This window comes from Mirounga angustirostris, unplaced genomic scaffold (genome assembly GCF_029215605.1).
Source record: "Mirounga angustirostris isolate CCGP_5_RB_7025 unplaced genomic scaffold, mMirAng1.0.hap1 SCAF_10, whole genome shotgun sequence".
In the NCBI taxonomy this organism is placed as follows: domain Eukaryota; kingdom Metazoa; phylum Chordata; class Mammalia; order Carnivora; family Phocidae; genus Mirounga; species Mirounga angustirostris.
This window is the reverse complement of record NW_026991718.1, coordinates 72200325-72216627: the sequence shown is the minus strand read 5'-3', so window position 1 is coordinate 72216627 and position 16303 is coordinate 72200325. Positions and strand designations below refer to the sequence as shown.

Here is a 16303-nt window from a genome sequence, read left to right as displayed (position 1 = left end):
CTCTTGCTCGCTCACTCTCCCTATCTCAAATAAATGAAATCTTTAAAAAAAAAAAGGCCAGAAACAGCAGCAAGAGGAGGAAGAAGTGAATAAGAAAGAGAAGGAGCTAAACACAACTCCCTCCCAGGCTGCCCACAGCCCACCTGCCACAGGCCCTAGCTTTGGGGGAGTAGGAGAGAAATCTTATCTTTGAGTGAAGATTTATATATTGATTAGTATACTGGGCTGAACCCTTTTAATTACTTAATTAAGCCTGCATTTATGACTTAAAGTGACCCCTGGACATTTACCTAAGGGTGCCAAGAAAAATTTACGAGCTTGGTAGGATTTTTATATACGGCCTTGGAAAAGACCAACCTAACCCCCATTGGAAGGGATTAAAAGCAGTGGAAGACAAAAATAAAGTGGCTTTGGTGGGCATAACCCATAAATCCTGCATAATCAGCATACTGGTTGTACAACATTCCTTTTTTAAGAGCCACTCTGCCTTGAGTTTCTAGACACACTATAGCAGTGCCATCCAGATGTTGGCTAGGAGCCCCTCATTCCTTGGAGGTCTGGCTATAATGGGATTAGACCCAGCTGATTCCACAGCCTGGAAAAGTTGAGTTTGCCCAGTACCTTGTGCTCATTCTCAGAGACCTACTCACCTGAGGTCTCCCCAGCCTCTTATTTCTGAGTCTGTTTTGCTTTCCGCTTTCCCCCCTCATCAGCCTGGATGCAGAAATGAGCATCTCTTAGCATTCCCTCTTTAGAAGAATCTCCTCACACAAACAGTTGTGAGTTGTGGAGACTTTCCCGAAGGTTTTCCATCTTCTTAGAGTGGGGCAGTGTTAGGTGGTCAGGGAGGTTGTTGTAGTTAAAGTTCACCACACTGAGTGACTGCTATTATTCCGGTACAGTGTTGAATGCTGGAGATACAGCGTAAATGATATCCATCATCCTCAAGATACTTACAGTCTAGTTGGGGAGAGAATGTAAGAGAATATAGTAAGTGCCTGTTAGAGCCCAGGTTGCCATGGGAGCACATGTGGTGGGGGCATGCGAACAGGCCTGTGGTGAGGATGTGGGAAGTCAAGGAAGATTTCTCTCTGTGATAAAATGGCAGATTATTTAAAGAATCAAATAGAATTTGAGAATGCAGAAATACAGTAAGAGATGTTAAAAACTCCAGAGATGGGTTCAACAATTTAGATGCATGAGAAGAGAGAGTCAATGAATTAGAAAATATGGCAGAGGATGGGGCGCCTGGGTGGCTCAGTCGGTTGAGCGTCTGATTCTTGATTTCGGCTCAGGTCATGATCTCAGGGTCCTGGGATACAGCCAGCATTGGGCTCCGTGTTCAGTGGGGAGTCTGCTTGAGGAATCTCTTCCTCTCCTTCTGTTACTCCCCCTGCTTGCATGCTCTCTCTCTAAAATAAATACATAAATCTTAAAAAGAAAAGAAAAGAAAGGAAAAGAAAAGATAATAGGGCAGAGGAAACGATCTAAAATAAAGAGAGACAACATAGAAAATCCAAAAGCAAGGGTAAGAGATACAGAGAATACAGTGAGAGGATCTTACTTTTATTTAGTTGGAGTCCCAGGAGAACGAGCTGAGATAATATTTGAAGACATAAAATAATTTTCCACAACTGATGAAAGACTTTAAGTTCAGAATCACAAAGAACAACAAATCCCAAGCAAAACTAATCATAAGAAATCTATTCTTGACACATTAAAATAAATCTGCAGAAAACAAAAAAAAAAAAAGAAAAAAATTGAAGACAGGCAGAGGGGGAAAAAGATTGTTTTCAAAGGAGCAACAGTTAGACAGACAACTGACTTCTCAACAGCAACAGTGGAAACCAGAAAACAGTGTAGTATCTTGAAAGGCTAAAAGTAAACTGCTAGTCTAAAATTCTACATCCAGCTAAAAATCTCCTTCACGTGTCAACATGAGAAGACATCTTTGGACAAAAAAAAAGAGTGATTTATTCACTAGCAAGAAACACTGTATTAGTTTTCTATTCCTATGTAATAAATTACTACAAACTCAGGACCTTAAAACAATACCCATTTATTTTCTCACAGTTGTATAGATGTGAAGTCCAGGTAAGGACCAATTAGGCTCACAGCTCAGAGACTCACAAAGCTGAAATCAAGGTTTTGGGTAGGGGTGGGGTCTCATGTGAGGCTTGAGGTCTTCTTCCCAAGATCATGTGGTTGAAAGTGAGGTCTAGGGTGCCTGGGTGGCTCAGTCGTTAAGCGTCTGCCTTCGGCTCAGGTCATGATCCCAGGGTCCTGGGATCGAGTCCCACATCGGGCTCCTTGCTCCGCGGGAAGCCTGCTTCTCCCTCTCCCACTCCTCCTGCTTGTGTTCCCTCTCTCTCTGTGTCTCTCTCTGTCAAAAAATAAATAAAATCTTAAAAAAAAAAAAAGTGAGGTCTAAAAGCAGTCTAAGACTTAAAATTATATAAAATATATTCTCTGATACAATGAAATTACAATGAGAAAAAAACAACTTAGAAAACTCCACGTTTATTTGGAAAATAAGAAACACTTCTTTTTTAAGATTTTTTTAAAAAGATTTTATTTATTTATTTGACAGAGAGAGACACAGCAAGAGAGGGAACACAAGCAGGGGGAGTGGGAGAGGGAGAAGCAGGCTTCCCACAGAGCAGGGAGCCCAATGGGAGGCTCCATCCCAGGACCCTGGGATCGAGACCTGAGCGGAAGGCAGACACTTAATGACTGAGCCACCCAGGCACCCAAGAGACACTTCTAAATAACACATAAGTAGAATAAAGTATCACATAGGAAGTTAGAAAATATTTTGAACCGAATGTTAACAAAGTTTTTAATGTATCAATTCCCGCGGGATATAGGTGACAAAGGGAAGTATATAGCCTTAAATGCATATATATTACAAAGTAAGAAAGATGGAAAATTCATGAGCTAAGATTCATTCTCAAAAAGTTAGAAAAAGAAGACATGGGATACTATATTATTATTCACAAAGATTCACTAACCCAACTCTGGGCATCAACATCAGGCTTAGCCCTATTTCTTGCTCTAGTCAATGGAATGCATACAGGAGTGTGATGTGTCACATCTAGACAAAAGGTTTAAGATTCAACATCGAGTTCACCATACTGTCTCAGTTTCCCTCGGCTGTGATGACTGTCAGTGTTCTAGACAGCAGCTGTTCTGCTGCTCAAGCCCCAGGGTAAAGACAATGTGGAGAAGAAGCCAGCCAACCTGGACGGAACAGGTAGAATGATTGAGAAATAAACTATGTTGTAGAAATCCTTGAGATGTTTTTTTCAGGATCGTTTGTTGTCTCAACTTAACCTAACCTATCCTAACCCTTATAGAAGTCCAAAAGAAGAGGCAACTGCGTGGCGCAATCGGTTAAGCATCTGACTCTTGGTTTTGGCTCAGGTCGTGATCTCAGGGTCATGAGATCAAGCCCTACATCGGGCTCTGCACTCTGCGTGGAGTCTGCTTAGCATTCTCTCTTTCGCCTCTCCCTCTGCCCCTCCCCTGCCACATGCACTCTCTCTCTCTAATAAATAAATCTTAACAAAAAAAGAAGTACAAAAGAAACCCAAATACGGTAAAAAAAATGAAATAATAAGGATAACAGCCTTAAAGAAACGGAAAAGAACATGCCATAGAGAAGATCACCAAAACCAAAAGCTGGGTCTTTGAAAAGACCAATAAAACTGATAAATCCTTAGAAATTATCAAGGCAATGAAAAAGAGAGAAAAAAATTTAAAGGAGAGAATGCACAAATAACCAATGCCAGCAATGAAAAAAGCAGGTATCACTATACATTCTATAAACACTAAAAAGATACTAAGAGAATTTTATGAATAATCTATGTTGAAAATGCGAGAAGTTAGATGAAATGAATATAGTCCTAGAAAAATACAACTTATTGAAAATTGATCTAGGAAGAAATAGAAATTTTAAGTCCTATAATTTTTAAATAAATTGAATCAAAGTTTAAAAACTTCGAATAGCTAAGGGAAAAATAATGCTTACTGTATACAAACGCTTTGGAGAATAGAAAAAAAAAAATGGTATACACTCCAATTCATTTATACGGCTAGCTTAACTATGATACCAAAAGCCAATGAGGATAGTTTCAGAAGAGAAAATTTAGCCAAATCTCACTCATGAACATAGATACAAAAGTTCTAAATAAAATACTGTATCAAGAAACATATAAAAAGGAAAATACATTATAACCAATGTGGTAGACAGTATAATAGCTCCTAAAGATGTTTATTTCCTAATCCTCAAAACCCTGTGACAATGTCATCTTACATGTCAAAAGGGACTTTGCAAAGCCCAATGTAATCACAAGAGTCCTCTTAAGAGGGAAACAGGAGGGTCAGAGTCAGAGAGATGTACCGATGGAGGCAGAGATTGGAGTGATGGACTTTGAAGATGGAAGAAGGGACCACCAGCCAAGGAATGCAGCTAGCCTCTAGAAACAGGAAAAGGCAAGGAAACGTATTCTCCGCTAGAGCCTCCAGGAGAACTGCAGCTCTGCCAACACTTTGATTTAGCCCACAGGACCCACTCTGGATTTCTGACCTCAAAAATTGTAAGATAATAAAGGTGTGGTATTTTAAGACACTGTGTATTTGGGAATTTGTTGCAGAAGCAACAGGAAACAGATACAACTAAGTTGATCTTATTCTAGAAATACAAGGATGCTTCAACATTGGAAAATCAAAATAGTTCACCATATAAGTAAATTTGAAGGAAGAAAATAATATGACTGCTCAATAAATAGAAAAAATTTCATAAAATTCAATTCCAATCATCATTAAAAGAAAAACAAACTTTTAGCAAACTATGATTAAAAGGATTTTTCTAAATCGGATATCCTTTATCAGAGGTTGGAGAAAAATCAACACGTTGTACCCCAAAACTTGTATAACATTGTATGTCGTTATACTTCAATAAGAAAGAAAGAGAGAGAGAGAGAGAAAGAAAGAAAGAAAGAAAGAAAGAAAGACAGAAAGAAAGAGACAAAGGGAAGAGGGAAGCTGGGAGTAAGCAATGAAAAGTAATTAACTATAAAAGAACAAAAGTAATTACCAAAAAAAGCATTGAAGTAATTACCATAAAAAGCCAGTAGTTACATTTAGAAAGAACAGGGTTGTATTTGGGAAGGGATATACTGGGGGCTTCTGGGATGCTGGTAAAACCCTACTTTTTTCTAGGTGGTAGTTAATGAAAGTGCTTCATAATAATTATGTTTTATGCACTTTCCTTTAATTGTGTTATTTTTCACAACAAAAATGTTTTTATAAAGGTAGAAAAGAAAGAAAGGGGGCACCTGGCTGGCTCAGTCGGTGGAGCATGTGATCTCAGGGTTGTGAGTTTGAGCCCCAGGTTGGGCAGAGAGATTACTTAAAAAAAAAAAAAAAAAAAAAAAAACACCTGAAAAAGAAAAGAAGGATTTGAAAAGCAGATAGAGCAAAGCTACATTTTAAGGCCTAAAACTGCTATAATCACTGAAGGGCAGACACTCAGGTTGGCCTTAGGAGTGGTGGAGCTTAAAATCAGACCAGCTAACATGAGCTGAAAGGCTCTGAGCGCTCCTGGGTTGGCTGACTGACTTCTCACCTCCAGGATAGCAGAATCTGGGCAGAGAACCAGCACTGGCAAAGGCTAGGAGAAAGTGTGGGCCCAATGGAGCGGGTCCCCATTGTGGCAGTCCTGCAAGATGGCACAGAAGGCACCGAGGAGAAGCAGGAGTCCTCTGGGACCCCAGGGAACAGAAGGGACCCAGGTGATGGGAGGGAAGTGAGTGCATGGAGAAGGTGCTAGTATCTCAATCATGAAATGGAGGAGGAGTGGGGATAGAAGACATCCTGGAGCTCTCATCTCCCAGGCCTGAGAAAACTTTTTAATATTCTAGGATTCTAAAATGAACATGATAAATAATTACTGAGTGCAAAAGCATAAAGGAGTCATGGTTCTGAAGCTCGCCTTTGTAAGGGCCTTATCCCTCACCTAATGATTACCTGCAGTTTTTCTGGCAGTTGTCAAAGGGAAAGACCGATCGTACAGCCAGCAGAGTTTTCATGGCAACATTCTAGGAGGGCTGGTTCGGCTGGCCAGTCTACAGTACTAATCATTAAGACATGAGACAGCATGGGCCAGAAATGCTATGAGCCAACAACCTCCATCGTAAGTGAAAGCTTATGTCCAAATGTAAGGACGGTGGGCCACGTGACTACAGAAGACAGGGCAGGCTCTGTATCACACACACTGATGATCTGAGTGCATGAAAGGACTGTTAGCTATGAAGAAATTTAGGGTTTTCAGGGTTCCTGTTGGGAACACAAGGCTCTGGGGGGCCCCGAATGGCAAATACAAGAGTATGAGAGAAGAGGTGAGTAGAGGTGGGGAGGGGATGTCTCCACCTCTGGAGGGTCTAATTACTCCCAGCACTGTCACAATGAGTATAAACCAGAGTGATTTGCTGGGGTAAGGGGATGTGGTAATAAACAAACATAAGGGGTACCTGCGTGGCTCAGTTGTTTAAGCAACTGCCTTCGGCTCAGGTCATGATCCTGGAGGCCCGGGATCGAGTCCCACATCGGGCTCCCTGCTCAGTGGGGAGTCTGCTTCTCCCTCTGACTCTCCCCCTCTCATGCTCTCTCTCTATCACTATCTCGCTCAATAAATAAAATATTTAAAAAAACAAACAAACAAAAAAAACAAACATAATACTTCTTTGCATCAGTACACAGGAAGAATCAAAACCACCTGCACTCAGCTTACTGTTGACATTGACATGAGTTTTCGAGGGTAGGAAACTCTTGCCTGGGATGAGAAAAGTTGTAAACAACTATTGTTTTTTGCAGAAATTTCAAGAAGTAACCTTTTTTATTTTTCTCAGTAATCTCTACACCCAATGTGGGGCTTGAACCCACATGACCCTAAGATCAAGAGTTGCACATTTTACCAACTGAGTCAGTCAGGCGCCCCTCAAGAAGTAACCTTTTCTTTTCAAGATTTTATTTATTTATTTGAGAGAGAGAGAGCAGGAGAGGGGGGAGGAACGGAGGGAGAGGGAGAAGCAGGCTCCATGCTGAGCAGGAGGATCCTAGGATCATGCCCTGAGTCAAAGGCAGATGCTCAACAGATGGAACCACCCAGGCGCCCCAAGAAGTAACCTTTTCAACGAACTTTGCAACTTTTCAATAGACTGCATCTAACCACTTTTTATTCTCTAAGACTCTTTGAAACCCTTGCCTCAAAACCCTCACCTTGTGCCGTCCACCGATACCCACCTATTGTATCATGATTCGTGCCCAGTCCCAATCAAGCACTGGAAAAGCTGCCTTAAAATAGACCCAACCCTTCATAAATATCCCGATGTGGCCCCCCAATACAGACGTTACTATGACTAGGCAGAGCTGTGTTTTCCTTTCCTGCGATCAGAACAAACTCAGCTTTGCACTCTCACAAAGTTGTTTTGACACTGTTTTGGGGAAGCAGCATTCGATTATGAGGCCTGCCAAGACCTCCTCGCCACTGTGGTCAAGACCCTGACTCAGAAAGGATGCTCCTCTGAGGCCCTCGAGCCCCTCAGGAGTCTTTTAGACCACGGCAGTGAGAGATGTAAATCTTGCCTTGGGCCTGAGCTCCCCAAATACAGGGTCTATTTGTCTCCAGGAATAAGGAACCCCTTTTAGGAATCCTTTGATTATCTGATCATATTGGAAAATCTTTTCTCCTCGGTCGATATCTGCCTTATTGCGAATGACACTACTCCTTGTCTATTTCCATCCTGTTCATTTTTGGTTGTGCATCTGTAAGAGCCAAGTTGACAGTGGCAAGGACAGATATGGGTCCCAATAAGTATGTCCCTAACCTGGCCCAGGGACAAATTTTTTCTTGGGCCACTTATGAGAACTTTCCTCAGACTTGTTTTGAGGTTCAGCAAAGATCTCTCCACATATCCTATCTGCTGGGAAGTATAAATTCATCGGAGTTGCAGATGGAGAAGGTCTAGCTGTGACATTGGGAGCTCTGAGCCACAGGATGCACAAATGACTCTTGACTGACCATTTCCAGGCTCTCATGGCTCTGTCTCAGTATTAACCTCAGTCCATGCCTTCCTCGGGCCAGACTTTTGCTTCTTACATGTATTTATGCTATAGCCAAATTTGTGCACTTATCTTTCCAAATAGCATCATTTCACCAAGGATAATTTAGAATTACAGTGGCCACCACGAGGGAGTTTTGATATGAACAAAATTATTTACTTGAGAGGTGCCTTAGAACGTAAAGGCAACATAATTCCAAGCATCCAATGGTCTTCATTATTTTTTATTAGCACGAGGAAGCATCCAAAAGAAACTGGATTGCAAAATTACTCCCTTGATGGATTGCTTGGCCAAAGCAAAAGAAAAATGTGAACAAGTTAAATCTTTTAGATTTCCCCCAAACCACAATTCAAGCCTACTATCCTCTTCCCCCATGCTATGCTCCTCCATGTCCTGCTATCCCTCTCTTCCTCTGACCCACTCCCCCTCCGTCCTGGTCAGCCAGGTACCCCAAAGCTCACTTACCTCTTTAAAGTAAACCTCCTACGGAACAGAGAAAACCTCTTATGGTAGATTTTAAGCTCTGATTTCATTCTCAGCTGAAAGCCATCATCAGAGACTCTGCAGGGCCTAGACAACAGAGAGAAAACATTATAGAGAAATTTAGAATCATTTGAGGAACTTATAGCCCAGAGCAGCCACATATATTTCAATTCATTCCTATGTGAGTAGGAACGGCAGATGCAAGGAGTTCAATGAAAAAGTCAGAATGGGAAGACCCCCGATGGTGACTAAAAAGGCCTTCAATTGCACAGGGAACCGAACGGGTTTAGAAAAGCTATAGAGTTGGTCAGGGTCTTTTGGAGGCTATCCTCTGTCTTTCCTATGAAAATAGATTGTGCTCTGGTTCAGTTTTTCAAGCCAAAAAAGGAGAAGTGTGATGGAGACCTCAGGAGTAGGTTAATACCTATCAACAGCATGCAGGAGTTGATCCTGAAGCAGATGTGACCCGGCTCGCTCTCTTACTTTTTGTGAATGGCCTTGAACCAGAAATAGAGGAGCAATAATGTGCAAGCAAAAGTAGAATGGGAAAGGGCGCCTGGGTGGCTCAGTCTTTAAGCGTCTGCCTTCGGCTCAGGTCATGATCCCAGAGTCCTGGGATCCCCACATCGGGCTCTCTGCTCAGCGGGAAGCCTGCTTCTCCCTCTCCCACTCCCCCTGCTTGTGTTCCTGCTCTCGCTGTCTCTGTCTCTGTCAAATAAATAAAATCTAAAAAAAAAAGTAGAATGGGAAAGAGCCCCAAGGCCAGACCTCCCAAACCCTGCTGAATATTTTGAAAAGAGTTCTAGAACTAAGAAATGAACGATGAAGATATTAATGAAGGTGTTCAGTTTCTCATTCTACTCTTAAACCCACAAGGAAACATTTCTCTAAAAATTAAAGGACAACCTACAAATGTTTTACTGATATGGGCGGGATAATATCAATCTTAAACCTGAGCCCACTACTGCACAACCTTTTCCTTGGAGTCTTCAGACTACTCCAGTCACACATTTATCCTCACCATGCCTTCCCCAGGCCCCAGCCTCAAACCTTTAACCAAGGAACACCACACTCATTAACTTAATAGCAAGGGATTTACTGTGTGAATGGAACTGCCATATTAAATGCTTTCCCTGATGGTCCCTTCCTTCTGGTTTGGTCCCAGAGGACTTCCTTATTCATAATAAGATCCTGGCTCATTCGGATAATGATTTATGAGTACTTCTGTGTGTAAATCAAGCAGATTGAAAATCTTTTATCAGCAAAAATTCTGATACTCTACTGGAGCTAAACCCATCAAGGTTCAATCTCTACCCAAACCTGCCTAATAGCCTCTAAAACAAGGCAATAAAAGGAGGAATAAAACTAATAATCAAAAGCCTTAAAGAGAAAGGAGTCTCATACCTTGTCCCAGTCTTTGTGATACTCCTATCCTCTCAGTTGAAAAACCCAGTGGGCAGGAATACAGATTTGTTTAGGACCCCAGGGCTACAAATTAGACACTGCCTGCTTCCCATTAGGATTAAACTCAAGTACTATTCTATCTTCAAGGCCTACAGAGATCATGTGTTTTACAGTTGTAGATCTATGTTGTGTTTTCTTTGATGTCTATTTTTTTAAGATTTTATTTTTAAGTAATCTCTACACTCAACATGGGGCTTGAATTCACAACCCCAAAATCAAGAGTCGCACACTCCACCAACTGAGCCAGCCAGGTGCCCCTCTTTGGTCTCTTTAAATCAAAAATTAATACTTGTCCTCTCCAGGGAAAATCAGCAATAGTACCTGGATGACCACTATGCCTCAGTTTACTGAATTGCCCTCCTACATTTCACAGATCCTCAACCAGAACCTCAAGAGCTTTACATTGCCCTGTAATTCTATTCTTATTCAATAGGTGGGTAATCTTTTGTTGTGTTCAAAGTTGAGGTGAGCTCCGATGCTGATTCATCTACTGCTTGCTCTTTTAGCTCAGAGACAGCATTAAGGTTTCCATAGAAAAGCTGACAATTTGTCAAGGAAGTATCCTTCCCAAGACAAGACATCCCAAGGAGGAAAATCCCTTACTCAGACAACGAGCTGTGCAAAGGGTTTCTGGTCAATAACTAAGACATTATGAGGATCCTTGGGTCTCACTGGCCACTGCAGACAGAATAGTCCCAACTTCTCTGAAATGTGCACGCCATTCATTTGACCAACCCAAGTCCTTGCTAACCAAACCTTTTCCCTGGAAACCCAAACATGAACAGACATTTTCTGAATTCAGATTAGCTCTTCAGTACCCTCCCATTCTGGGCCTAACCAAATATCATAGACCTTCAACCTATAAGTACATGAGAAATTTCTCCAAGCCCTTAACTGCATGAGAATCGAGACCCATAGCTTACTACAGGTTCTCTTGTGATCCAGTGACAAGAGCCTCCCCACCTTGTCGAGGGGCAGTGGCTCAACTAGTGGAGTCTTCTGTCAGCTTGGCTGGTCCCTCATTCGGTACCATCTTTGTTGCTTCCTAAAATTACACCTTTCTTAGCAGGTCGATTTACCTCCTGTGAACTCCAATACTCTCTCTGAGGTGCTAAGCTGCCAGGCAGTGCCCTCCCTCACTCTGTTAAGTAATCAACCCAGCTTCTTTTGATCAGGAAGTTATTTTGGTAGCATTTTCCCAGCCGGCAAGGATGACAATCTTTATCAGAATTTGTCCTAAACTCTCACCTGAGAGATTTCAGATTATTAAAAAATAAAAACAACCAGGCGCCTGGGTGGCTCAGTTGGTTAAGCAACTGCCTTCGGCTCAGGTCATGATCCTGGAGTCCTGGGATCGAGTCCCGCATAGGGCTCCCTGCTCAACAGGGAGTCTGCTTCTCCCTCTGACCCTCCCCCCTCTCATGCTCTCTCTATCTCATTCTCTCTCTCAAATAAATAAATAAAATCTTAAAAAAATAAAAATAAAAATAAATAAAAAATAAAAACAACCACCACACTTTCTACATGCCTTATATTTTGGTAAATATCCCTAATACAATCATGGCTGCTCTTTGCTCTCATTCCTACAGTCTCTTACTCCCCTGAAAAATGCTGGTCACTAGCAGGCTGGGGGCTTATCTCTGCCGGAATAGAACCACAAAGGGATCAGGAGTGTGGCTGCAGTGTTGGGGAGCAGCTCATTTTAAGTTCTAACCACGATATTGTGTTCCTCTCTCCCATGCCCCATACTCACACAAATCTTGGAGCAAGACTCAAAGGAACAAGCGGCAATTCAGTTAGTTCCCTGGAATCCTGCAACCTGGGGGCAGGGTTGGCAAAGGATTAGGGAGAAAAAGGGGAGGAGGGGAGGTTTCCTTATTTCTATCAGGGGTGCCTTCCCCTCCTCAACTCTGCTGTCCCCTGCCCACCCCAGGGCTGACTCTGGGGCATGTCAGACCTAGGGCAGGTCACAGTGTATTCTCAGGGCACCCTCATCCAAAGGACATGCACAGCTCTCTCCAACTGAAAGCTGGTGCTGGTGACCAGCAAGGCCAGCCCAAGGCTAACCAAATGCCAGTTAGAGGAGGTGACAGGAATAGGCCCGGTGTTTGTGTAAATGGAGTAAACCAGTCCTAAATTCCAACTGCCAGAGTTGTCCCTGTTTTCCTTTGTCTATTTCCTGGCCCCTGGGAGTTCAGAACAGACCCCGAGGTGCTCAGTGCAGCAGCGAAGGTCAGGAAATGCTGTCTCCCAGCAAGGAACGGAGCTGCATTTGGAACCTGGATTGGAGGGTATCCACCCACCGGGGCGTTGTGGGGGTGGGGAGCAGAAGAGTGGCCTTCACCAGATAATCCCAGGTAGCAAAGGGCCCCGGCCGGGGGCCTAGGCACCGGGAGCCTGAGCTCTGCTTGACAGAAACCTTACCACAGTTACCGTTGTCCAGAAGCACCAAGCAGTGGAGTCTCCTGACACTGAAAATGGTGGAGCGTATTCCCACAGTCAAGGTGGACACCTCTTAGGAGTCTGTACTATAGTTAAAAGCTTGCCCTGACTTTCCTTTTGGAGTCTTCCGTCTACAGTATGCAATATATCACTTACACACAGCGGAGTTTTTTTTGGTCTCGCTGTGATTTCTAGCATGTTGGCCTCAATCCCCACACTGGACTGCAAGCCGCTCCGGAGGCGGGGCCGTCCTAACCAGTCCCTTCTCCTTCAGGCCACCCTGTAATCCCTTGAACTTCTTAGTCCCCCACAGCGCCAGGCTAAGCCCTGCTATGAGTTTTGATCACAGCCTTCAGACACCAGAATTAAGAAATACCACGTTGGGGGTGGGAGGATGGGTTAGCCTGGTGGTGGGTATTGAGGAGGGCACATTCTGCATGGAGCACTGGGTGTTATGCACAAACAATGAATCATGGAACACTTCATCTAAAACTAATGATGTAATGTATGGGGATTAACATAAGAATTAAAAAAAAAAACATCAAAAAAAGAAATACCACGTTGGAAAACAGCTTAACACCTTTAAGAATTCCAGGGTAACGGGAGTCCGCAGAGGGCAGGCCAGCCAGGTCGTGCGAGTGAGTCAGGCTGGAAAGAGGAACTCCAATGTTAAAAAAGAAAATGAAAAGTCTTTCCGGGTGCCGGCGCCCCGAGAGTGCAGGGGCTCCAAACCGGCCTGTTGCGCACCGCCCCCGGCCGCCGCCCCCCGCCCCCGGCCCGAGCACCCCGGAGGGTGGCGCGCAGGGGCGCGCGTCCCAGCAGGGCCGGCCCCCGGGGAGGCTCACTCTCGCAGGCGGGGGCGACGGGCCGGCCGGCCTCTCCCCGGATTTGTGACGTGCCGGGGGCAGCGCTGGTGACGAAGCCACCACACAAAGCCGGGGCGTCGGGGTCCCCAGGCCAAGAGCCCCGATGGGATGGGGAGGGGGCGGGGAGCGAGGCGCCCTGGGGCGCCGGGGCCCCGCGAAGTATTAAAGTGAGCGCCGAGTCGGCGGGGGCGGCGGCGGCGACGGGGGCCTGGCGAGGGCGGCGGAGCGGCCGCGAGCGCTCGTCGCGCGCCTGGCTGCTGTGGCCGCGCTGGCCGCCCGCGCGCCCGGCTCGCCGAGGCCGCGCCACGCCCCCGCGGAGGTGGAGCAGGGGCCAGGGGCGGGTCCGCAGCTGGCGGCGCCCGGGCCCGGGGCGGGGGCTGTGGCAGCAGCTGCAGCGGCGGCGGCGGCAGCAGCGCCAGGAGCTGCTGCAGCAGAGGCGGAGGCTGCTCCTGGACGCGTCCGGGCCGCGCAGCCGGAGCCCCAGCCCGGAGGCGCCGGGCGGTGCGCTGGGCGCCGCTGCTGCTGTTGCTGCCGCCGCCGCCGCCGCCGCCCGCCCGCCGCCGCCAGGGCCCCCGCTGCCGCCCGGGCCCCGGCCGCCTCCCGCGCCCCCGCCGCCCCCGCCCGCGTGTGCGCCCCAGCCGGGACGCCGCCCCCGGCCGGGTCTCCACTTCTCGGCCGCACCTCCCATGACAGCGCCCGCGCGAAGATGGCTGCGAAGGGCGCGCACGGCTCCCACCTGAAGATGGAGAGCGAGCTGGAGCGCTGCCGCGCGGAGGGCCACTGGGACCGCATGCCCGAGCTGGTCCGGCAGCTGCAGACGCTGGTCATGCCCGGCGGCGGAGGCAACCGGCGAACCAGCCCGAGCGCCGTGTTCACCTCTCTGGACACCGGTGAGTGAGGGAAGTGCTGGCTTCCGAGCACCCGGCGCGCGAAACGCGCCTCCTCCTCCAGGAAGCGGGCCCCGACTGCCCCCGGGGCCGGCGACGGCCGCCTTCGGTATTACCCTTCCTGTAGTGCTGGTTGTAGGAGCAACCAGGGTAATTAGGAAGGTTCTTATGCCCCAGGAGAAAAACCACATGCAGGTTTGGGCGCTTTCGGGGAGAGAGAGAGAGAAACGGCTCTCGCTCCCTGCCCTTTGGGATCATGTGGGCAACTTGTCCTACTGTGAAATGGTGGTATCGGCACGAATCAGCCCAGGGCAAGGGCTGGACTCTTGCGCCATCCCTCCACCCCGCCCCCGGTCCCGCAACTCCACCAGGTGAAGGCTATTTGTCTCTGCTTGCCGTCCCCTCCTTCCCCCCGCCCCCGAGTCCAGTTGACAACGGTGCTCTGTCCACAGCAGACAGGGTTGCATTGGCGAGCGCGCGTTGCGGGGGGGGGGGGGGGGTGAAGTGGGAAAGAGGCCTGGTAAGCCTCAGTTTCCTCATCTGTGGTCGGACTCGGGACCCATCTAGCCCTGGCACTCGGTGGCCTTGGCAGTAGGGCTGGTTTGGCTGGGCTGGGCTCTTATAACTGGGGCGGGAAAGCACCCTGATGTGGCAGTCTGGGAACACCCCGCCCCAGTCTCCAGCCTCAAATCCTGTTCTGGTGCCCACAGCTCAGCCTGGAGAGCCTTCCCTGAGCCCTCTTTGTGCACCACCCCTTTAGAGCCTTGTGGAAGGAGGCAAGGAGTCAGTGAATGCAGATATGAAGAGGTTTAAAGACTGCCCAGCCTGTGGAATCATCATAATAATAATAGTCATAGCTAACACTTACCCAGCACTCACTGTGTGCCAGGCATTGTCCTACTAAGCACTTCAGTCAACTCATTAATTCCTCCCAGCAACCCCATGAAGCAGGCACTCTTGTTTGCCCCACTTGCAAGTAATGGAAACAGAGACCCTGAGAAGTTAAATAACTTGATCATCCAGTCAATAAGTGGTAGAAGCAGGATCTGAACCCAGGCTTCTGAGTATATCCTTTTAACCACTCGCACTGTTACCTCTTAATGATGTGTAGCACAAAATCCCAGCCTGAGGAGTTGCCTAAAGGGATGGCGGGGCAGAGAGGTGACCAGAGGGCAATCGTGTGGTAGATGGAGAGCTCAGAGGAAAAGGAGTTTTGGGGAAGCGGCAGAATATGTGCTGGCCTCAGGCTGGTATTGGGAAGGGCAGAGTGTGTTTGCCCAATGAGGAGGGAGGATAGAAGGACACTGAGGGGGCTAGGGTGACAGAGACGGGCGGACAATCAGGTTGGGGCTTTGAGATCAGTCTGAGCATGGCAGTGAGGGGGAGTGGCTAGAGCTAAAGGGAGAAGCAGGTGAACCCTCCTCTCCCAGGGCAGAATAGAGAGATTGCAGGTGCTCCTTCTGTCCCCTGTGAGGGGCAATGTAGTGGGGTGGGGCTTCTGAGGGTAGGAATGGAAACGGACCCACACAAAGAGCACTGGGGCCTGGGTGAGTTATGGGAATCTGAGTAAGGTTGGCCCCACAGAGGAACATGCTGGGCCAAGACAGGAACCTGACCTCCTCAAATTCATATGGGTCTATATTTCCTAAACTGCTTTTTAGAGGTCTCAAGGAGATTACAAAGTTAATTGGTATCCCAAGAAGAAAGAACTTAGGGAGCCCAAAAAGTAAAGAAACTGGACCTAATAGATTCAATAGTGGTAAACAGACTTTTTTTTTAAACTGTAGGACTTTTCAGAGCCTTTATGTTTTTTTTTTTTTTTTAAAGATTTTAGTTATTTATTTGAGAGAGAGAGAGAATGAGTGAGAGCACGAGTGGAAGAAGGGGCGAGGGAGAAGCAGACTCCCCGCCAAGCAGGGAGCCCGATTTGGGGCTTGATCCCAGGTCCCTGGGATCACAACACAAACTGAAGGCAGACGCTTAACCGACTGAGCCACCCAGGCGCCCCTTCAGAGCCTTTAATATGTTCACTTGCCT

At 46.7% G+C, this 16303-nt stretch overlaps 1 protein-coding gene and 1 long non-coding RNA gene across 2 annotated transcripts in view; one reads left to right on the top strand and one right to left on the bottom strand.

Moving 5' to 3' along the window:
• Positions 1-2022: 2022 nt before the first annotated feature.
• LOC123851344 (uncharacterized) lies at positions 2023-14254 on the bottom strand. The gene is made up of 3 exons (XR_006792548.3): positions 14116-14254; positions 8590-8694; positions 2023-2383 (listed from the first exon to the last, which is right to left on the bottom strand). It is a non-coding gene; the product is annotated as an uncharacterized LOC123851344 (long non-coding RNA).
• The window catches only part of TTC7A (tetratricopeptide repeat domain 7A), a 117054-nt gene continuing 114665 nt past the window's right edge, over positions 13915-16303 (top strand). Inside the window, exon 1 of the mRNA XM_045885050.3 lies at positions 13915-14269. Within this exon, the coding sequence (XP_045741006.1) occupies positions 14086-14269 (184 nt within the window). The 5' untranslated portion in view covers positions 13915-14085. The remainder of the gene's footprint in view (positions 14270-16303) is intronic.